The following is a 25,372-nucleotide window of genomic DNA, read 5'->3' on the forward strand; positions in this document are numbered from 1 at the left end:
TGTTTCATTATTCCAACTTTTTCCCCAAGGTGGTAGATTCGTAGCAAAAATTTCACAAAATGCAGCCATTGTATTTGGAGCCTAACTATTTCCCTAAAAAATCCCAAAAACCCACAAACTGCCACCTAGGTCACTTTGCATCCGCTGAACTGAAATCAGCCTTTCCTGGCGACTGAAGCATCGCAGCAATCTTTGCCCTCGACGGGACAGAAAAATTTTTCATTCTCGATTGATACTTCAAGTCGACAAGATGGAAAAAGTTTTCTTCTGCAAGTTTGGAGCTTTTGCCCTGTTGCTGTGGGCCCTGGCCGTGTCTGCAAACCCGCTACATGAAGCCGAAGATGCCATTACCGTACCGACAATTCAGTTCCGAAGCAAATCCGGCGAAGGCGAAGAAGTTTGCACCGGCTATCAAATCCGTGGACATCTGTATGCAACGTTGGCCCATTGCCTGGGAACGGAACAGAGGTGAGCATTCGTTTCTAATCTTGATTATTTCGCAAAAATTAGAAAAAAATGTTAAATTGTAAAAAATTTCACAGCGAAATCCATAAAATCCGTGAACTGGACTTCGTCGAACAGGGAACCCAGAAGGTCCAAGCGTTTGCTCTTCGGGCTGACAGCGGTGAATCCGCTGGCGATATTGCTGTGGTGCTGTACAACGGAAAGGAGTACGGGCTAGGCGCTGATCACAACGGGATTTTCGAAAAGTTTGGTCTCGTTCCGAAGATTCGCGTGGAAAGACAAGATGAGGAAGCTGCCGGTGCCTCTTTTGCTGAAATAAACGTACGTCTAGTTGCAGCTGCTTTGGCATTGGTTGGTTCCGTAGTGCTGAAATGAGGTCGCTCACAGATCAGAATTTTCTGTTGCGGATTAGTTGTAGACGATTTATCATATTAAATAAAATTATTTCCTGAAACATGGTTTTGTTTTTATTAATCCCGAAGTTACTGTGTTTCTTGAGATTACATTTTTCTGTTTTAACTGTAATAGTTCTTAAAACAAACCAATTAAAAGCAGGTGGTAAGCATCGTTCTATCCAGTTTCTATTAATTTTGTTCAGCAGAAAAAATCGCTAAGAGAACAAAAGTGTGAACGTTCAATACAATCTACCAGATTGACAACTGTGTCGTACGACACGAGAACTCGCTTACCATTTTCTCCATCCAGAACTGTTCCATCGATCGAGCATTCCAACCTTCGCGCGGCTAAAAGTTTACCCCGGATGTAAATCGAAAATTGTATTTTAATCTCTCTCCATGAATAATTAATTCGAGAGGTTTTTCACTTCACGCGATTGTTTCGTCGAGTGCATTGTCATCGTGTGGAGGAACCACTCCTCTCGGATGGTGATTTTTTTTCCAATTGTAAAACACATTTTTGCTGTGCAAATGAAAATTCACGACCTTCAGAGGGCGGCGCGTCTTCTAACTGCTGAATATGGGGCCCCGAGGGCGCACCCGGTGGCCGAAGTAAACGAAGCGCCGTGTTTCGAAATGAAAAATTCAGCTTTCAATAGAATCGAGCAAAGTGTGTGCTGGAGTGCTTGCTTATTCTTTTACTTTGCTTCTTTTTTTTTGTCGACATTATTTTTTATTTGTTAAAGGGGGTTAAAATTCAATGCGATGCGATGCTTTCCGTTGTGGATATTTAAATGGCGTCTTCTTTATACTAGGTATACGCTATGTGACTGAAGAACAAACATCATGTGGTCACTGATGGTGAGAAAAATTGTAAAATAAGATTTTACCGTGATTAAAAATTATTTTGAAAGATTTTGAGAGAAATCTTGGCCTCAATAGAAAAAAAAAAAAAAAAAAAAAAACAAAAAGAGAGTCACCATAAATTTTATTTCCAATAAAACAGAGATCTACTTTCTCAATTTCATCCAATGCCGCTTGCAATTGAGATTTCAGTCTGGTGCATAGTGAAAAACACTTCTCTAAAGATCGCACCATCACCTGCCATCTAATGGAATTACAAGCAACGCTGGCGACGCTGTTCTGAATTAGATGATTTCAGCTGGAAAATTCTCAAGTAAGGTCAAGTGGCACTTTTCGCCTGAAGACGCGTTTCTTTCCGGTCCTTGAAAAAAAAAAAAACTGTGCGATCCGTTCGCAGGAAACAAAAACTGGGCGCCGATGTAAATTTCGCTCGATGAAATCTCATTAGCAAATAGTTTAAGATGTGACAGAAAAAAAAAATAATTTTTTGTTTAACTTCCATGATACTGTGTACCCGTGTTCTCAGTCGACCTTGGTTGACGATTTTCCCTAGGTTATGTCGAACACGAAAGTGAAGCAAGCAAGCAACGATTATGATGCTATGTAATAAGGCACCCAAGAGCATCGTTCGCTAGTGCACGTTTTGTCCTCCCTTTTTGTTCATGCAAACATGTTAATTAAAGCTGTTTTTATTATTAGTTAAACACAGGTAATCCTACAGCTGGCATCATGTTGGCTGGCTTTGCCCGTGGATAGTGTAATCTGGCTCCTCTAGTTTGGTTGTGAATTCTTACTGCAGCATGACTTTTTCATAAGGCTGTACGTCCCACTAGAAAATTTGTCATGCACCTTGCGCTCCGCACGGCAAAACATTTATTCCTAACTCTGTCAGTCCTGTTATTCAATGTTTGTCAGATGCTAGCGGTAAGGTCGTAGGTGAAAGTTTGAAGGATTTTGTTCACCCAGTTTTAGTTAGATCACCTTGAAAATTTACACAGTGCACTAGTCGAAGCCATACTCTCTAATCAACGAAATCCTGATGATCAGTTTGTGAACTTTTCGCAGCGTTTGTTGTTTGTTCTCATGTCAAAAACTTTGCATCCGCTCAAAACAAAAAGCTTGTGACATAATTTCACTGATCCGACCTATCCATCCAGACTCCAAGCATCTCATCTAAGGCACATAAATTCTTATTCCCAGTTTTTTTTTCATGCACAACGATGCTGGCGGCCAAACCAGATGACATCATGTGCCAGTTTGTAGTACTTTGTTATTGCACTCGCAAGCGTCAAGCGTCAACTTTTTCGGAATTTCGTGTTAGACTGGTGATTATTCCTGCTAAAATGACAGCGCCGAACGACTATAGATAAATTTCCAAACGACTTGCTTGACGAAAGAAGTCACAAACGTATGGAAAAACTGCTTCGTATATTCTCTCTACCCCGAAGACGGAAAACGCTCTGGCCACCCCCACAATGAAACTCCAGTTGCATCGCCACCCATCCCGTTCAGCTTCAGCCCAAGCGAGTGAGGGTTTCAAAATATAGCATATTAAACGGGACGGTTTATGGAAGTCTAGCGGGTGCATATATTGTGTGACATTTGGAGCCAGATTGGCGAGGTGCATTCGAGCAAACACGCAGGAGGGGGGGAAAGAGTGAACATATTTGACATCGTATAGAACCAGACGGATTGTTGGGTGCTCTCTTTGAACTTGGAGAATTTTAATTAAACAGAAAAAATAATTTGTCATTTTTTTTCTCTGCTCGTTGGGTCACACGGATAACTGCGTCGAAAAAGAAGGAATGTCGAACAAAGCGTTCAATCACTGCCGGCGTTTCTGGGTGAGTGATTACAGTAATAGAAATATTGGAATTTTAGAAAGAGTAATCTGTATGAATCATATTGGTTTGGAATTACCTATCTAAAATATTTTTAGATTAGTTTGACAATCTCTCGGTTTACGACGTTTGTTTTTTGAATAAGCTGTTGTTGGTGTGGATAATACACACAACAATAGCCTGGGGGGCTAATAGAGGTCTCGATCCACTAGATTAGTTGAGAGAATTCGTTATCGATATTGTTTTTGGAATCCGACATCACAACTGTGTGGGAAAGCTAGTCGACCGACATTGCTAACCACAGAACCTCGGGCTTAGAATTGAACAAAAATGAGAGGAAGTTGTAGGATTGTAGACCGGACTTTATTTTCAAGCAAGATAATGCAGTAATCTGCCTCTTTAAACTTTTATCCCAAGCAAGCAACCAGAATTTCACTTGACAAACGAACTTAGAAGTTCACATAGGGTTTAGTTTTAATTCCGCGAAACTTTCTTGCTGAACAACAGAAACAGGACACATTACTTGCAAACCGAACTTTATTCTAAATAAGGGGGGGGGGGGGGGGTTAGGGTTTTAAAGGCAGAAAAAAAACAGTTTTTTACAGATTTTTTTTTTGGGCGTACGGTGAAAGTAAATTTATTTCTGATTATTGTACATTAAAGAGTAGTAATTGAACTATACTCTGTAAAATGTTGGTTGAAAAATATTGAAAATTGACCGAATGGTAGCAATTCTTCGCAGGCGCCTCAGAAAAAATACTTTTTGCGGTGCACGTCATACCTCAGCACTGGATCATCTGAAATGAAATAACCAAAGTTTTTCCTTTAATTTGTATGTCCCTCTAGGTATCTCTGTCGAGTTTTTCCATTTTTTTTAATTTTTGAACTTTTTACAAGACTTGAAAGTGAAAATACCGATTTTTGGCCTAAATTCATGACTATTGTTGTTAATAATAAAAAAAAATAAAATCAAAAACGAAAAATCTCAACAGGGTTACCTCATAAATTATGTAAGGAAATACTGTAAAAAATTTGAGAACGATCGGTTGAATAGATTTTGAGATACAGAGTGCACCGACTCAAAAAACATCGATTTGAGAAAAACGCGTTTAAAGTTTTTCGTAGCGAAAAGACCCCGATAAAACTTAGTAAACTATTTATTTTTTATTTTACTCACATAGAATCATCAATGCCGGGACCATAGAGTATAGAACTTTCGTCAAGAATGCAATAAAAAAATCACTTTTTTTGAACCCTCAAAACCCTACCCCCCCCCCCCTCCCCCCCATAAAGCACCGTCAATAGGGTAAAAGCACCGGTTTTGGCCATAGTATGTTGATGAGAGGTATTTGGTCAGTCTCAGTTCAACGTGGAAATCGGATGAACTCGCCTATATTTTTCATTAACACGGAGTTTAAATAGTAATATTATGCTATTTTGTTTATACATTTTCCATCAAGCTTTTTGGAGCTCTAGGATCTAATTTTGGCAATAGCATTTTTTAATTGGCCACTCGGGGCTCCTATTTTGGTCAATTCGCGAAAAGTTGAATTCCCACGAATTTAGTTTATAATTTGACTTAACCATGTACACGGTGTTTCAATAACGTTATTATAAAATAAAATACGCCATCAAAACTGCTTATGCCAGTTGGTTTGTATTACTGTCCTGCGCTTCTGGGCCAAATTTGAAAATCATCGTTGGACTAATTTTTGAGTTAAGTCCTTTTAAAGTTTTAGGGAGGATTTCTCATACAAATATACTTAAACAACCCTTCCAAAACGAACATAAATCATAGTAGGTATTGTTTTGCAGACAACATATGCCCATTGACGACCTTTCTGGAAGATTTGACCATTGGGAAAATTTCCGAGTCAAAAAAAACCCCGGATAAAATAGCCATTTGTCAATCTTAACCAATAAAACATCATTTGAACCTCAGTTCACACTGGAATTCGAAAACTAGACCAATGGAAACTTTGTATCTTGATGGCTTAATACGAACAATTATGAAAAATATATCTTAAAAACTGTTCACGTTAGATGGTTTCTCGAAGATTTATTATAGGAATAATTATTCCTTTCCTTTTGAGGTATGAAGGGTTTTTATCGCTTCCAAGTTATCGTGAAACAGGGTGCATATATCGTTAGTTGAATTAATGATTGGCACAATTCATTTTTTTAGCTTTTGGTTGCAAACGGTGCCTCAAAGACCCGTTCCAAAATTTGCAAAATATCAGTTGGTTGCCTCAAACCTCGAATATCATAAAAAAGATTAAAAATTGAGGTTTCAACTTATACAAATTGCTCATAATAAAAAAAAGGGTTTACACAACATGTTTTTCATTCGATTCTGCTCCTGTTTCTAAAACGAAGTTCGTGCATTGTTCGTTGCTTTTTCCCAAATATATCCACGAATATACATAACAAATAATATTGATAGATTTACCACAGACGAACAGATATACCTCTTCGAAAAAAAAAACCTTAAGAATCCTCGTCCTCGTTCGCAACGTTATACTTATGCTCCACCATGTGAGCTTACCGCCTACTGACAAATTTTCGTAAAAACGGATTGGATAAAGAAATCATTATTGAGTGACACGTCTGTTTGTCTGTGGATTCTCTATAGACCTTTTTAAGAACTGACAGGTGTCAACGAACTGCTGTTGTTGCTTTTAGGTGCGGTACGTAGCTTTGATTACAGTAAACTGAGGTGTCAAAAAATGTTTTTGGTTCAGGCCCCGGGTAAAATGGCAATTTTTGTATTTTACCCAGGGTTCTTTAATCCAAACAATTTTCCGATGGTCTTAATACAGCTTAAAAGTTCCAGAAAGGTCGTCGATGGGCATATGTTACCTGTAAAACAATTCATACTATGATTTATGTTCGTTTTGGAAGGGTTGTTTGAGTATATTTGTATGAGAAATCCTCCCTAAAACTTTAAAAGGGCTTAACTCAAAAATTAGTCCAACGATGATTTTCAAATTTGGTTCAGAGGTGCAGGGCAGTGCTACAAACCAACTGACATTCACAGTTTTGATGGCGTATTTTATTTTATAATAACGGTATTTGGAACACCGTGATGTAGATATATTTTATCAGCAGTAAATTCTCGTTATTTAACTAGCTAAAAGACCAGTATATATTTTAATCAAGCTAAATAATTATATTAAAATTCACACATAGCTAGCAGTGCAAAGTACTTCGAGCTAGAATTTTATTTGAATTGAGTAGGATATTTAATAACACTGACAACACATCAGTGATCTATGTTAATTTTTCTTCTGTCATTTATCTTTATTAATAAACTTCTGTTCTTTGCTTTTTTTCACATAGAAACTTATTTGTATTATTTACCAACTATAGTTAAAAGTCCGAAGTGTTAGTTTCGGTAGATACAACCGAAGTTACAATTTTGTATATAATCTGAACCAATAGAAAACGGATATATTATGCGGAACGGATATAGTACATCAAATAGCGGTGCTCTAATAATATAATCATTCTTATCCAAAACTAGTTTTATGTTTTTTCACGAATCTCATGCGATATCTTATGACAGACCGAAAAACTTCGTACTTTTCATGTTTTGCATCAATGTTTATACGTTACCATGGATTTGTTTATATATGGCCAATATCAGGATTATAAGTTATGGAATTGCTTTGATATGTGGCCAAGAATGGATTATTGATCATTTTGGAAGCTTTTGTTATTTTTGATATTACAGAAAAAAATCATACCATAATGCCTATTTTTTATCCATGTGCTGTAATAAGTTGTGCCTTATGCTGGTGACAAAATTTGCTATAGAAATGTACAAACTTAAACAAGATTATGCTCTATCAAAAATAGCTTGCAAATTACCTAAACGTTAGACTGTATAGTAAACCGTGTTGGCGGGACGTTACGAACCACGCTAGGCGTAATAGGAGTAATTCAAGATACTTCTTCACAATTATCAATTTCATTCTATCATGGCAAAAACTGGTGCTTCTACCCTACTTTAAAGTTCATGAGAAGCTGTTTGCTACTCCTTATAGGAACCACATAAAGTTAACACGTAAACCTTAGAACCCTTGAAATTGAAGCTCGGTTAGCATTTTATTCGTACTTTTAATCAGCATGAAAGTCCAGGAGAAATCTATGTCGTACTTCATTTCCACAATACAGTTCAAATTAAGTTCTGACTAGGGTGGTTTACCGGTAAAACCGATAAAACCGATAAAACCGATATCTTTTAAATACCGAAATACCGGTATTTAAGAGGCGATAAAACCGGTATTTTCGGTATTTTTCTCAAAATTAAAAAAAGTTGTCACAATATTTATAAATCATTGTAATGCTACCCACTTCCGTAGGCGTGACTAAACACATGATGGTGTATACGTATAATGAATACATTTAGACAGAAGCAACGTTGAATACTCTTGCCTATTTATCAATTTTCGTTTCCTTCTTGTTTGTTCTGCTTGGATTCAGACGATGTGTTTGTGTGTATCGATAATATGTCAAAAAACCTAAATTAATCCACCTAGCGGTCAGACTCAGCCTTTCTCATTCAAACTTATTATTTGTAAAAATAGATTTACATGAATGCTTAAATCCAATAAAGGTATATTCACTCTTTGGATTCTAAAATATTGATGTTGTAATTGAAGTATAAAATATGAACTTCGACGTAATGTTAGTGCTTAAGAAATAGCGAAATAAAAGAAATGACTCTTAATTTCGAACAATTTAATCACGAGCGATATCGGGAACGTTCAAATAGTACGATACCACATTTAAATCATGTTGAGGTCATATATATTGATCAAAGCAGGTATAGTGTTGAATAGTCTTTGAATTTCTTTTCTTTCCAAAACTTTTGAACAGCATATCAAATTGTTATGAAGTTTGTTATTTGAAAGTTTGAGAGATGACTCGTTTGTATGACACTAGTTATGTTCAAATAAATCGTGTAATAGGTGAGATAATAGACTTTCGTTGTTTCACAAATTAAAACATAACGGTTGCTTAAGTTTGATTACAATCAAATGAAAAGAAAACGTATAGGGCAGCCAAACTTTGAAAGCACATGTTCAATCATAATTCATCAGTTAACCCTTAACTAGCCCGTTCATCTGATATCAATATTGTTCAAATCGGTTGTGTGGTTTCTAAGATAATGAAGTTTCGTGATTTTCACATTTCGATACATTACAGACGAAGTTACAGTCCGATTACAGCAAAATTCAATAGGGTGTTACGAGGCAGCTAGATCTTTCATTTGATACTAATTTTGTGGAAATCGGTTCAACCATTTCTGAGAAAAGTGAGTGAGTCCAAGTAGTCTTCGGAATATGTTTCTTTTCATAGCTGGATTTCACATTTTTAAACATAACAGGCAAAGTAATAATCTGTTTGCAAAAAAAAATCAATAGGGTCTTATGGGGCAACAAGACCTTCATATGACACTGATTTTATGAAAATCGATCCAGCCATATCAGAGAAACATGAATGAGATTAAATAGTCTCCAGAACACGTTTCTTTCCATAACTTCTGAACCACAAGTTCAATCTTCATAAAATTCAAAAGTTATGAGTTTTTTAAGGTAGCCCGTTCATTTGAAACCAATTTTGTTCAAATCGGTTGTGTAGTTTCTGAGATATTGATGTTTCGTGATTTTCACATTTTGATACATAACCTCTAAACTGGAAATCAGATTACAATAAAATTCAAAAGAGTCTCATAGGGAAACTAGACTTTTCATTTGCAATCAATTTAATTGAAATCAGTTCAGCCATCTTTGAGAAAATCGAGTGAGATTGGGAGAGCGTTACACACACACATACACTCACACATACACACACACACACACATACAAAAAATGCTCAGCTCGTCGAACTGAGTCGAGTGATATACGCCATTCGACACTTTTGAGCACTTTTATACCTTTGGTTTTTGCAGTGATTGTTATACCTTTCTAGGAGAAAGGCAAAAAGTGAAATGATAGAAATGACTTTTAATTTCCACTTCAATCTAATATCAAATACAATACAATACAATATCAAATTTAAATGATGTTGAGGCCACATATTTTGATCGTAGCTATAGTTTTAAACAGTCTGCGGGTTACGTTTCTTTTTATAACTTTCAAACCACATGTTTAAACGTTATGAAATTCATTGTTTAAGGGTTTAAAAGTCCATTTATTTGAATTCAACTATGTATGCTTCTGAGATATAAGAACGATTTTCACATTCTGACGCAGCGCCAAAACTAAAAGTTTGATTACAATGAAATTCAATAGCAACCTAAGCGGTAAATAGACCCATCATTTGACACCAAGATAGAAAGAATCAGTCAGACCATCTCTGAGCAAAGTGAGTGCGAAAAAAAAGGTGCACATACATGCAGAAAATGCTCGATTCGTCGAACTGAGTCGAGTAGTATATGACATTCGGCCATTTGGATCACTTTCTACCTTTTAATTAGCCAGTGATTGTTAGGAGAAAGCCAATATGTTTACTTCCATTACGTGATTTCACATTCTTATGAACAACGGACAAAGTTACAATTCGATAACAATGAAATTCAATAGCAACCTATGGGGCAACTAGACCTTCCATTTGACACTAATTTTGTGGAAATCGGTTCAGCCATTACTGAGAAAAATGAGTGAGTTTAAACAACCTCAGGATAACTTTTCTTTACATAACTTTTGAACCATATGTCCAACCATAACGGAATTTAAACCAACCAACCATAACCAACCATCCAACCATAACGAAATTTAAGGGTTTTGGAGATAGCCCAATCATTTGAAACTAGTTTTATTGAAATCGGTTTCGTGGTTTCTGAGATATTGATGTTTCGTGATTTTCACATTTTGATACATAACCTCTAAACTAAAAATCTGATTACAATGAAATTCAATAGCAACCTATGGCGCAACTAGACCTTTCATTTGCAATTAATTTTATGAAAATCGGTTCAGCCATCTCTGAGAAAAGTGAGTGAGAAAAATAAGTTGCACATACACACACACACACTTACACACATACATACATACATACAGAAAATGCTCAGTTCGTCGAAAGGGGTCGAGTGGTATATGACATTCGGCCATTGGGACCACTCTTATACCTTTGGTTTTTCCAGTGATTGCTATACCTTTCTAGGAGAAAGGCAAAACATATCAATAATACAAAACATTTTTTTTCTGAGTAGAACAGCTTATCTCTTTACACACTCATACTAACAGAGGCAACTCGTGGGTTTTGAACCTACCAGCTCAACTACATATTCTGAAAAGCATAGTTTGAGGCAGTTATCACAATCATTTCCGTGAAAAAACGCAAGTCATTATACGTATTATGCTATAAAAAAGTAAAACTAAAAAAATGATATATAAATACAAAATTAGATTAGGAATTTATTTTTGTTTGGTGACTCCGTGTGCATTGTGCAGGTTGCACCTAGTTATGGACAAGTTGCTCCTGATACAAAGTGTTTACAGGATGAAATAATCAATCAATAAAGAATTTCACTCTGAAAATTACTGCTCTTTGAAAGAGTAAAATTCAAATAGCTGTAGCATGGTCAAAGCTTCGTCGCCCATACCGTAATGGATTTTATTGACAATAATCTAGGTAGCTGAGAAAAATGCTTTCTCAGGTACAAGTGAAGTTGAACGAGCTGTTCAAAGAGCATCGAACAGAATAGAAAAGAATTTATTCGTGTAATTTTTTATCTGATCGTCATTTCATTTTCTTCTTCATTCATTCACTCTTCTCAAAAGTTTCTAAGAATTTTGAAGTTATTCACTAATTTACAACTATGTTTTGCGATGGGAAAGAAAATTGAAATAAAAATCTGCATGCTTTTTTTGTTAATATGAGTTCCGAAATTCATTTATTGAAGTTTTCTAAACACTGATCGTATACCACAAGAAAGCAAAACGATGATCGCAGTGGTCCAAATCTTCAAAAAAAAATCTGGATCGTAATGAAGCATAGGTACTCATAAATGCAAGAACATAATTATGCAGCGACACGTCCATAGATGTAACCTGAAATGCTGAGCAAAAACTAAATTTCAAATCAAAGTTGCTTTATATATATAATTATTCTTTCAGTTTTATTTTTAAAAAGTACAGAGAAAACGACTTGAGTTTTTTCGCGGACATGATTGTCATTAATTTTCCAAACTATGATTCTAGAATTTTTGGTTGAACAAGTAGGTTTAAAAACCACGAGTCGCCCCTGGTTTGTATTAACCCGAAAAAAATAAAAATACCGGTTTTTCACCGGTTTTTATTATTATGAATATCGAAATACCGGTTTTTCGAAAAGTCGGTAATACCGACCACCCTAGTCGTATGCCGCCTTGAAATCCACAAACAGATGGTGAGTCTGCAAGTTATACTCCCGGAACTGTCGGATCTGTAACAGGGTGAAAATTTGATCTGTCGTTGAACGATCCTGCCGAAAACCAGCTTGGTATTCGCCAACGAAAGATTCCGTTAACGGTCTTAATCTAAAGAACAGGATACGGAAAAGCACTTTGTATGCGGAGTTGAGCAACGTAATGCCTCGATAGTTGCTACAATCCAGTCGGTGGCCTTTTTTGTAGTTTGGGCATATGAGGCCTTCCAACCAGTCGCTCGGCATTTGTTCATCCGCCCAGACCTTAAGTATGGTCTGATGGATCGCATAGTACAGCCGCTCGTTTCCCACTTCTAGAAGCTCGGCCGGGATACCATCTCTCCCAGCGCCTTGTTGTTTTTCAGCTCACTAATCGCCTTTTTGAACTCCTCCTGTGTCGGTGGCTCCACAGCTTCGCTCCTCCTGCCCCTCGCCGTTAAATAGCGCCTGAATGTGTTCCTTCCACCTGGATGCAAGCGTCGGCTCTGTTCTGACGCGTAGCCGCAGTGAGCATGCGGCTCCTGGCACGGTTCTTCTCGTCTGTAGCTCTCTGGCACTCGGCATCAAACCAGCCGTTAGGCTGTCCTCCACGTGTCGTGCCTACCACCTCTCTCGCAGTCGTTTCAATGGCCTCGTGAATACTGTTTCACAGCCCCTTCATGTTTTTCTCTCGCTTCTCCTGATTTTCTGCGATCCGTTGATCCAGCTTTCTGACGTACTCTTCTGCTACACCGTCAGCCTCAACCGCTGTATGTTGAAACGCATCGTCCTCTCTGTGCGAGATTTCAGCACGTTCGACAACCGTGCGCGGATCTTACAAACGATAAAACCGACGCCCCGTTCCGCTGCTTTGCCGCCACTGTAGTAGATGTGGTACTTGAAAGAAATTTGTGCGATAGGGTCTACTGATCGGAATTCCCTTTCTCCGGATTTCGACTCCCTGCCGCTTTAGTTCTCGAGCAAGCAAGCCAGCCCGCTTCGGTTCATTGAGAGATCGGACGTTCCAAGAACCCAATTTCCAATCGTTTACCCTAATCTTTTTCCGTGTTCGTAGCCTAGGTCTTTGCCGATTGATCCGTTCCGTATTTCTAATTTCGTTGTTCGTGGTTGAAGTAAAATTTCGGTATACTACCTTACCAGGAACGCGATAACTACATCCTGCTGATGGTGCTGCCATCTTAGGTGTAGCTGGTGGGATACAGCATTCCATAATTCAGCCGCCCGCTCCGGGTCAGACGCTGTTGCACGCCGACCCTAATGTGGAGATACAGCCTCGTACGACCCCCTTCCCAGTTAGCATACGACCATAGTTTCCACCGGGGGTTGGTTACCCGTTCTTCGCTAAGGTTACTCGTATCACGGTCGGCACCTCGTGGAGGTTGGGATAGGAGTTGCTGGACAGAGGTGAACGACCAAGTTACACGTGTCCAACTATTTGTCAACCATCATTATACTTATTACATATATTACATTTGGTCGGCGTGCGACCAGACCGAACCAAGCGCCATTTTTTTGAAAATTGAGTTTTTAACACTAGTGGATGTTAAAATTGATAATCTATCCTTCATGAAAAAAACGAAATCATTTAAACAGTTTATAATGGTATTATAACAACATTTGTCTGCAGCAGCTTGCAGGAAGCATACGGGGTGAGTAAACTTTGATCGCCGATTACTCGAAATAATGTTTTTGGCACTTGGTTCGGTCTGGTCGCACGCCGACCATTTATCCTTGACTTTTTGCACCATCTTGGAACATGCGTCAAGTGAGGGATCGCAGTAAGCCATGGCCGGAAGTGGACGTCAAAATTTTCGCTCGCGTGATATTTCGGGTGAACATTTGTTTAATATGGTTGTGCATGTAGATTAAATGATATCGTAAATAGAGTGTTTTGGGATAGTTTACCGTTGCAGTATAGTTGGGTAATATGTACTATATACTTATGGTAACGCCGTGAACATTTATCGACAAAATGGCTGGAATAGATTATAGAATGGTACTACGCCACCGTCGCACAGTGGGACGAAATCAAAAATTGTAGGACATTGGTGTTTGTGACGAAACGCATGGTTTTAGCGTTTCGATGTCTTCTAGAAAGTTTCTCAGCTTCATGAGTTCTTTATTTTGACGATAATTTTTTTTTCATTAAGGGGGTTGTACACCAAAATAAAAAAATTAACTTTTTTATTTCTTAATGAACTTGGTATCTTGCTTCCGACACATTGTAGAACTAGCTATTACAAGCAAGTTAGTAGAGCATTGAAAAATTCTATCTCTGAGCCTGACAAATTTATAAGGTATTAAAGTAAAGCACCCCCTTAAAATGTGTTTTTACGTGATAACGCTCTTATCTTAATTTTGCCATTGTTCAAGTGTTCTACAAACTTTAAACTAAGATTAATTGTCACATTGTCTCAGAAGAAAGTGTATCGTTATCTCTTAATTTGGAGGAGTTATATCTGTTTTTGCACTTTTATGGTACAATTTTTGAGAGAACATATCTTGTGGAAAGGCAGATGTTGGCAGCTACTTTCAGTTTCATTTTATTTGGATACTTATTCCCTCCAATTGCGTATATATATCGTACTGGAAGCTAAGGGGATTGATATATATATATATATATATATATATATATATAAATATATATATATATATATATATATATATATATATATATATATATATATATATATATATATATATATATATATATATATATATATATATATATATATATATATATATATATATATGTAAGATTTGGACCACTGCGACCATTGTTTTGATCTTTTGTGGTAGGGGGGTTGATGGTAATTTTTCGGAAATTAGATTGCAATTTTTTTGTAATTTGATTATTTTTTAACCAACTTTTTTTTTTAAATCGGGCAACCATTGCTTGTAAATGAGTAAGCCATGGACATTTGGTGATTTAACAGGTGCTCGGAAATTTTAGTGAAGTGTTGAAATGTGTAACTTTGAAAATTCCGAGTTGTTTGACGTCTGGTTTAAGTCAGATTCGCTGGTACGAAATGGAAATGTAATGAATTTTATTTTTTTAAAGATTTTTTAAAGTTACACATTTCAACACTTTGCTAAAATTTCCGAGCACCTGTTAAATCACCAAACGTAAATGGCTGTCCGATTTAAAAAAAAAAGTTGATTAAAAAATAATCAAAATACAAAAAAGTAGCAATCCATTTTCCGAAAAATTACTATCAATCCCCTTCGATTCCAACACGATATATATACACAATTGGAGAGAATAAGTATTCAAATAAAATGAAACTGAAAGTAGCTGCCAGCATCTGCCTTTCCACAAGATATGTTCTCTCAAAAATTGTACCATAAAAGTGCAAAAACAGATATAACTCCTCCAAATTGAGAGATAACGATAAACTTTCTTCGGAAACAATATGACAATTAATCTTAGTTTTAAGTTTGTAGAACACTTGAACAATGGCAAAATTAAGATAAGAGCGTTATCACGCAAAAACCCATTTTAAGGGGGTGCTTTACTTTAATACCTTATAAATTTGTCAGGTTCAGAGATAGAATTTTCCAGTGTTCTACAAACTTGCTAGTAATGGCTAGTTCTACAATGTGTCGGAAGCAAGATACCAAGTTCATCAAGAAATAAAAAAGTTTTTTTTTATTTTGGTGTACAACCCCCTTAATGAAAAAAATTGATCGTCAAAATAAAGTACTCATAAAGCTGAGAAACTTTCTAGAAGACATCGAAACGCTAAAACCATGCGTTTCGTCACAAACACCAATGTTCTACTATTTTTGATTTCGTCCCACTGTGCGTTGTCTGCAACTTTGTTGTCTTGCTACCCATAAATGTGTGGTATGTGTGGAGTTTAGCAGCACGGACTATTGCTAACACAAGTGTTCTTTGCTCGTGAAATAAAACCGATCTTATTAAATGGCAAAAAATCATAGTTTGAAAACTGTGCAGTTCTGAAGTATGGTGTTTTTAGTTCATTGAGTCGCGGGTGATAGTGTGTAAATGTTGTTTAGTTTTGCTGTGAAGAATTTGTGATTCTGGCTAATTAAGAGCCTGTTAACAATTTTACACCATCAGAGTGTGATAGTGGTTGTGCTAGAGAGGGGCACGTTGCCATGTATGACATTCGGCAGCATAGCGTGGTATACATTCGAGAAAAAATGATACGGGGCAAAGCCCTGTACACAATTAACTGACCTGCAGTTGAAGAGGTGTAAGCATGTTTTGGTGCAAAAGGTGACAGCTGCTTTTGTGGTGAGCTTGCGAAAGGGTAGCAGTCAACATACTATGCAGATAAGTATTTAGTTTTGCCTCACACTTAATATAGCTTACAACGTATAACATATATTCAAAACTCATCAGATGCTTCATACCTATTTATGACTTTTCTAGCTTTTGGATAGTTATTCTGCTCCTAGGCAGAGTTTTTGATATATATTCGAGGATCGTCATGGCACAGGATTTCCAGAGTTAACCTAGGTAGTGGGTCACATGTATTTTTTCATTTTGTGCACTAGAAATGGTACACAGCGAGCAATATTAGTTGATCATTGATACTGTTTGATGGATGCTTTCAGCTTTTGATTTTTGTTAGTTATTCTTGAAATTGGTATGAAGCCCCCACCAATAACACCTGGTGTAGTGCACGTAGTGCACAATAGGACGAGACGCCACTGGAGAGGCAGAAACCGAGCGAGCGACAATTGTAACGTGTACGCCCTGGTAACAATATTGGTTTTGTCACAGTTTTAAAGCGCTTAATACAGCCAGAACAGCGCTCTGAAGCTGTGATAGGACCAGTTTTGTTACTTGAACGAGCGGTGCGAGCGGAGGCATGTTTGATTCACTAAAAGCTGCTTCGATGGCTAAGATAAGTGTTACATTTACAGTCATGTTTATTGCATGAGCATGAGCATGAGCATGATTGACCGCCCGCGGTTGCTACTCCGTTATTGCCAGATCAGCTGTAATTACACAGAGAACCAGCGGATGATGTTTGGGATTAACATTCATCCTCAATGTGTAAAAACTAGTGACCATAATCTTTATATTAGGCAATACCAGCGCCGGCCGCATCCGAATGCAGGTCAAAGAAGGAGTATGTATAGGAACATGTTGACGTGATAGTCGCTTTCTTGGAAGCCGAGAACACCTCTGCACTTCCACGAGAAATCACTGGGATGTTGGAGGTGAGGGCAGGGCTTGCAGCTGGGTTCGTTTTGGTAAACGATGCGCTGATTTCGAGCACCGGGTTCATAACAACTAATATCGCGCCTATGAAATAATTATATTCACCGCGAAAATTAAAACGGGTTCCGAACTCATTCTGTTTGATGATGTAACACTGAAAAAACGAAACGCACGCGACCTATAATTGAACGCACACTGGACCTATAATGGAGTTGATCCCGGACCTACAATTGAATTGAGACAACTCAAATGTTCGGACATCTCCTTACGAGGTCATAATGTAACTGTAACCGTATGTAACCGTGAAACCGAAACGTATCTTTCATTGATTTATATAAGTCAACTATATAATGTTACTAAAGCTACGAATCACGAAAGTTGTATCCACGTTAATGCCCCTCCACTTCTATGTTGTGTTGAAGTGACCCTTTTGGCTACCAAAAACTATTACGCGTTGATGATCAATCTGTAGAAAATACGATCTCATGGATGGTATCGACGCGGAGTATCCAGATATATGGTCACCAGGACATCTGGTTTTATGCCTAATAAATTTCTCGTATACTGTTCGTCTATTTTTAAAAAACTATTTCATGATTTGAGACCGATTTAAACACGAAAGACCATGGAAAAATGTGTGTGGTTCACTTGGAAGAAATACAAAATTTATAATTTCGTTCATGGAATTGAATTAAACCAACAAGCAATAAGTATGTTGTTGGGGCCACGTACACGTGTGCGTGGTTTGTATCATAAAATATACAATTTCTATATACTGTTGAACGAGTCCGTTGATACGATGAGTAACCTGTGACACCTATTAAGTATGAAAACTGGCAGAGTTCCATGCATTCAAAGCCTTATAATTTGAAAAATGCAAATATACAACCATACATAATACAAACAGTGTTTATTTACAAAAGGCCAAATCAATCACAATCCGAGTATAGTATGAGCAGAGGTTTTTGTATACTATGTCCCAATTATGACTAGTTTGGCATTTTGTCAACAAACTTAAGATATATATTCTGGTCAATTTGCATATCTGCATTTTTTAAACTACTGGGGCTTTGAATGCATGAAACTTTACCAATTTTTCTATTTGATAGGCTACACTCGCATTAACAGCTAATAGAGAATCGGCGTGAAATATCGTGCTCCCGAGCGTCTCCGTCGGTAGGCGTGGATCTAGCGATCGTACATAATGCTTCGGTGTAAACGCGTCTCCGGGCCGGGAGAGTTCTGCTCATATAAACAAAAAACGTCGTTAGTCGACCTGTTAAGCTCAAAGTCAGATGTCCGGGTCACCGAATATCTAGAGACTTCACGTCGATACCTTTCATGAGGTCGTATTTTCTACAGATTGGTTATAACCGTGTTATAATTTTCGGTATAAAGAAGGTCACTTCAGGAAGAAGTGATAGGAGTGGCGAGGCGTTAACGTAGACTCAACTCTCGTAGCTTTCATGTGTAGTCAGCTGAGATAAATCAATGAGAGATACGTTTCGGTAGTTGCATAATGACTTCATAAACAGATTTTCGAATCTTTGAGTCTGTCTTGATTGAGTCATGAGTCCGGTATCCTCGCGTGCGCTTTATTTTTGCGGTGTTACATCATCAACCGGAATGAGTTCGGATCGTGTTATGATTTCCGTAGAAGATATAATAAACACGTACGTGCGATATTTGTTATAATGAACTCGGTTCTAGAACTCAGCGCATCGTTTACCAAAACGAAACCTGCTGCAAACCTTACCCTTTTCTCCAACATCCCAGTGATTTCTCGTGGAAGTGCAGAGGTGTTCTTGGCTTCCAATAAAGCGAGTATCACGTCAACATATTCCTATACACACTCCTTCTTTGACCTGCATTCGGATGCGGCCGGCGCTGGTATTGCCTAATATAAAGATTAAGGTCACCAGTTTTTACACATTGAGGCTGAATGTTAATCCCAAGCATCATCCGTTGGTTCTCTGTGTAATTACAGCTGATCTGGCAATAACGGAGTAGCAACCGCGGGCGATCAATCATGCTCATGCTCATGCTCATGCTCATGCTCATGCATCTTGGAACATGCGTCAAGTTCTCTGGGTCTTTTTGCAAACGGTCGTCGCTTACAGCTTATCAGAGCATTTTCCTTGTTCCGTAGAAGTTTCCTGCGGTCAACATCCATGTGTGAATTGCATCAGAGAAAACTATTTAATATATGTACCTACATTTTTGAGAACTTTTGGCAACGGCCCCCCTATCCAGTTAAGTATATGTATTTTAATTCTTTTCAAAAAACTCAAGGAATGTGCGTTTGTTATAGCGAACATCACGAACCAGCTGGAGATGATGACGACTATGACGAATCACCAGTTGAGATAAGCTTTATGACACCACCTGCTGATAAATCTAATACTATTGACTATATTGTGACAAATACTGATACCTCGAACCGTGGCTCATTCGGGAAAAGCTGTGTTGGACCTCCGGTGGGTTGCGGGGGCAATCAAGCTTCTAATGATTTAGTCCAGGGCCCCTCGCTACTATACTACCAGAACGTCCGCGGTCTCCGGAGCAAAATCGAAGAGTTTTATTTGGCTGTATCTGACTCTTTGTATGACTGTATCGTCTTAACTGAAACCTGGCTGAATAATCAGATTTGCTTATCGCAGTTGTTTGGATCTGAATATGTTGTGTTTCGTAGCGATCGTTGTCTGGCCAACAGCAATAAAACGATTGGTGGGGGTGTTCTTGTAGCAGTTCGTCGATCACTAAAATCTGCTCTGCTACACTATGCTATGGAGGAATCACTTGAACAGCTATGGATTACAATTGATTCCGGTGATACCAGAGTTGTAATTGGTGCTATTTATATTCCACCAAATTTGTACAATGAGTATAACGTAATCGAGAAGCACATTTCCCCACTTGAAAAAGTCGACTGGCTGTAGTAAAACGTATGGGCCCTAACGACGATCTCCTTTTATTTGGCGATTACAACCGCGCTGGGATAACCTGGGCAAGGCATCCACGTAACAAATACCTCATGGTAGACACCCTGCATTCCTCAGTTAATGCTAGTAGTTCCTGCTTACTGGATGGTGTCGCATTGCATGGCTTGTATCAAGTCAATTCAGTACACAATCAGAATGATAGACTGCTGGACCTGATTTTCGTCAATCGTTATTCATTGCCTTCCTGTAATGTATCTGCTGCACCTGACGTCCTCAGTGTCGTTGACGCTCATCATCCGCCTGTGATGGTTAGCTTACATAGACACTTGGAACAGACGTTTATCGATGAGTTTGACCCCAACGCATTTGATTTTCATCGAGGCAACTACGACGCTTTGAGTACAGACTTACGCATTACTGATTGGACACCAATACGTAACTGCACTGACCCAAACGAAGCGGTGGAAATTTTCGTTCAAATTATTCACGAGCTAATTGTACGACACATTCCCCCAGTTCGTCCGCGCCGTAAACCAACATGGGGAAATAGTGAACTCCTTCGTCTAAACCGAACACGAAAATCGACTCTTCGTGCGTATCAGAAAACACGTAATACCTTCAACCGAATACGTTTTACTACAGCCAGTCGAAATTATAAAATCCTCAACAAAAGACTCTTTCTGAATTACGTGAGAAAAACAGAGCGCAGTTTGCGTCTTAAGCCAAAAAACTTTTGGAAATTTGGAAACGCAAGGAAGACGGTTTACCTTCGAGCGTGTATTTGCTTGGCGAGGAGGCGACAACTCTGAGCTGTAAATGCGATTTATTTGCTAAACATTTCTCGAGCGTTTTTACCTTGAGTGTGCTAGTACTGACAATATTGCAGAGGCATTACGATTCGTTCCGCGCGATGTGGTTACAGCTCCAACATTCACAATCACTGAAATTGAAGTTACCGAAGCCATCTGTAAAACAATCGTACAGCGCTGGGCCGGACGGTATCCCAACAGTCTTACTGAAAAAATGTTGCGAGTCTTTGGAATCGCCTATTACTTCGTTATTTAATCTCTCTATGGGATGTCAGCAATTTCCTCGAAGTTGGAAATCATCCTTCATGTTCCCTGTTTTCAAAAAAGGCGATAAGCGTAACGTAGAAAACTATCGTGGAATAACTTCTTTGTGTGCCTGCTCGAAAGTACTGGAAGCTATTGTGTACAAACATATTTTCTTTCGGGTAAAAAATTATATTTCAACCTCACAACATGGATTTTTCCCCGGTAGATCAGTTTCTACAAATTTGCTGGAATTCACCTCGCTATGCCTGCGAACAATGGATCAACGTGATCAAGTTGATGCCATTTATACTGATCTGAAGGCTGCTTTTGACCGTGTCGACCATGAAATTCTGCTAGCTAAACTCGATAAGTTGGGTGTATCGGCAAATTTGATAGCATGGCTTTCCTCATATCTACAACATCGCAGAATGGCAGTAGAATTAGGATCGACAACATCTGATTGGTTCCAGAATAATTCAGGAGTACTTCAGGGTAGCGTTTTAGGACCTCTGCTGTTTTCACTATTTGTAAATGACTTATCTCTTCTATTACCAACCGGAACAAGATTATTTTATGCAGATGATGCGAAAATCTACATGATTATTCGCAACGACAATGACTGCCTGAGACTACAACAACTAGTTAACCTGTTTGCAGAGTGGTGTGGTTGCAACAACATGGCCATTAGCATTCCAAAATGTACAGTCATCAGCTTCTCTCGGAAAAAACTTACAGTGATGCATATCGGTGTTAAAATCGTGGATCAAGCAAACCGCTTTTTTGCAGTGAAATCGGTTATTTTGAATTGTGAGTGAAGCATAGGAGAGAAGTGATATTACGTTACTTCATAAAAGTGCACAAATATCATTAATTAAAATAGTCTTTTTTTTGCCAAAATTTACAGTAATCTTTCGACAGAAATTCTCTCAACACAAAGGGTAGTGTTTAATATAAAGCAAAAGTGATTCGCTCCGCTGTATTGGTGAACACCACACTGTACGGCCAGGAAAGCACTAAGTGTATAATATAATTCACAACCCAAACAAATTAGTTTCGCGTTATACGCAGAGCATCTAAAGTAAAAGGTACGTCAATCAATTACTTTATTTTCGAGGAAGTGATAAGTGATTACATACCCAGAAATTTATTAACGGTAAATTTATTACCACAACAACACATAAATGGCTCGTGTAAGGTTCATTTCCAAATCGATGAATTGAATCGAAAGCTCTCGTACGATATCGATATTGGACTTGAGCCAAATTGGGCGCTAGCCGATTTATCGATACCTTCCAGCCGAAATCGATACTGGCCGATTTATCGATACCTAGCCAAATCGGATTTTTTTTTCTTTCTTTATTTTTCTTTCTTCTCAGATTTATTGATTTTATTAGATCATAATCATATATATATATATATATATATATATATATATATATATATATATATATATATATATATATATATATATATATATATATATACATATTGTATTTCGAACTCCACTCCCTCCTCTATATGACAATACTATATACACTAAAAGAAAAATGAACAGATACGATAATAAATATTTGTATTAAATGAGTAAAATAAAGAGAAAGAAAATATGGACAGTAAAATGGATTCATGTTCTTTGCATTGTTCTTTTATTATTACTATTTTTGTTTACTATTACAATTATTATATTTGTTTTTACACTCACACTTCTTTTCCTTCTACCTTAAATATCTATAAACTCATATATATAAAATAAAATTAAAAAAAAAAATTCTCTACGTGATTTGCAGCAACATTGTGCTGCAAAGCCTTTTTTTTAGGAAAAACATGAGTGGATTAGAGATGGAAATCGACAGGGAAAGGAACGATGAAGATCTTCTACTACAAAGTAAATCGGTCGAAGATGCGCCCTCTTGTTCATCGTCCATTCTAAACACTCCGGAAAAAACTGATGTGGCTATGGAGGATGAATACGCTGACGATGACGACTATGAAGATGGTATCAACTTAACCCTTTTATCAACGCCACCATCAAATCAGCTCCCGCCGACCGGAACGGAGCAACCCAAAACCCCATCAAACGGGAATAATAAGAAAGGGCAAGGGAAACTCAGTGGAGCAGGTCTGAAGCGCTTCAAAAAATTGAGGGAGAGTGGGTATAGCCGACAGGAAGCACACCAGTTGGCTCAAATCCCACACAGAGCAACAGACCTCTCCAAACGGCCTAGGAACTCGGACCTGAATGGATCGAACAGCAGTGGAAATCCGCGACCTCCAAAACTGCCACGTCAGACGGGGAATGCACGATCCACGGCTACTAGATCCGCTCAGCAGCGTATCGAGGCGATTAGGGCTCAAGGAGTACACCCTTCCTACAAAGATGTCGTTACTGGTGTTAAGCTTGGTATCCTCCCAGTCGGATATCCAAATATAGAACTTAACACCCAACAGCTAAACGACACCCAGAATGCGGTAATTTCGAAAGTAACAGAGCAAAGGAAAGAGGCTCTAAAACCTAAGTTTGGACATTGTGCGTTCAAATCGGGTTACTTGGTTATCCTTTGCAAAAACCAGGAAACAGCAGGGTGGCTAAAGTCCGTCGTGTCATCCATAAAACCCTGGCCGGGGGCAGAACTTTTTGCAGTCGATGAGAAGGACATCCCTCGCCCAGAAATCTTGATCGGGTTCTTTCCACTAAGTGTAGCAGACACTACGGACAGGATTCTTGCGCTACTTGAGAGCCAAAACGATGGGCTGGTAGTAGATGCGTGGAGAATACTCCAACGTAACGCTATAAACCAGCACGTAGAACTTGTGTTCACAGTCGATGGGGTTTCTATGAACTCCATAAAAAAATCCAAATTTGTGCTAGATTATAAATTTGGATCTGCCCAACTGAGGCAAAAGCTCAAGAAAAAAGTTCAGGTGGACACAACTGAACTAAATGTGCAAAACAACTTATCTAGTGGGGGATCAGAGCTCACAGGCGGTCCCATTATCGTAAAAACCCACAAAGATACTGGAGATGCTGGGACGAATATCAACGTTCAAAGCCAAATCCCAGGATCAAGTGGAGTTAACGAAATGAGATGTAACTTGGAGCAAACTGATCGTACCACACAAAATGCAAACTACAGGAGGATAAAACTGCAATCGAGCGATAATCCAAACACTGGCAACCGCATGTCAAACAGTGGGAAGAAAAGACTACCACAACGATGCGGAGATTCAAGCAGAAGAAATGAATGATAGAAATATCAAATGCGTTCAAGTGAATCTGCACCACGCAAAGGGAGCAACCGCTGTACTTTTGAAGCGATTCACGGAGAGCAAACTGGATGTTGCGTTAATCCAGGAGCCATGGACATATAACAGTAGGATACAAGGATTTCCTTCAAACGTATGTAAGCTAATTTATGACGATTGTCAGCCCTCGCCGAGGGCCGCAATCGTAGTAAACAGGAGAGCTAATTTCTTTCCAATTACAGAATTCATTTTGAGAGACTTGACAGCAATCACGTTGGAGGCACCAACGACCCACGGCAAAACTGAAATTTGTATCGCGTCAGCATACTTTCCAGGTGACGTGGGGGAAGTTCCTCCACCAGAGGTCGCTAGATTGGTTTCTTACTGTAAGGAACAAAACAAAGCTTTTATAATTGGATGTGATGCAAACGCCCAGAAAAACAAACTGGGAGCTTTATAACTCAAAGCTAATGGCAGCTTTGAACAGCTTCGGAGGATGTTCCAAATCATACAGAGAGTTGGAAGAAAATTCCAAATATCTCTCAAATTTGATCCAACAGTCTTACCTTGATTGCTGCCCTGCAAAGATACGCTCTACAAATAGAGAAGTACCTTGGTGGAATCAATCTCTACAAAAACTTCGGACTCCTTTGAACCCTTCAAGTCACCTGGTAGAGACGGAATCTATCCGGTACTACTACAGAAAGGTAAAACAGTTCTGATGCCCATTCTAACACAACTCTTTCAATCCAGCTTAATTCTAGGCTATATTCCGGAAGCGTGGCGACAAGTACGGGTTATTTTCATCCCTAAGGCCAACAAAAGGAACAAATCTCTGCCAAAATCCTTTAGGCCAATTAGCTTATCGTCAGTCGTTCTCAAAACAATGGAAAAAATAATCGGTGAGCACATCAAATCATCATATCTTTCTAAAACTCCTCTTAGTAAATATCAA

General features: G+C 38.3%; 1 protein-coding gene across 1 annotated transcript; it reads left to right on the forward strand.

Moving 5' to 3' along the window:
• Positions 1 to 221: 221 nt before the first annotated feature.
• Positions 222 to 919, forward strand: LOC129731932 (uncharacterized). The gene is made up of 2 exons (XM_055692325.1): positions 222 to 468; positions 543 to 919. Exons 1-2 carry the CDS (start codon positions 251 to 253, stop codon positions 838 to 840), a joined length of 516 nt encoding a protein of 171 aa, XP_055548300.1. The 5' UTR covers positions 222 to 250; the 3' UTR covers positions 841 to 919.
• The last annotated feature ends 24,453 nt before the right edge of the window (positions 920 to 25,372 follow it).

Source organism: Wyeomyia smithii, chromosome 3, assembly GCF_029784165.1.
Source record: "Wyeomyia smithii strain HCP4-BCI-WySm-NY-G18 chromosome 3, ASM2978416v1, whole genome shotgun sequence".
NCBI lineage: Eukaryota > Metazoa > Arthropoda > Insecta > Diptera > Culicidae > Wyeomyia > Wyeomyia smithii.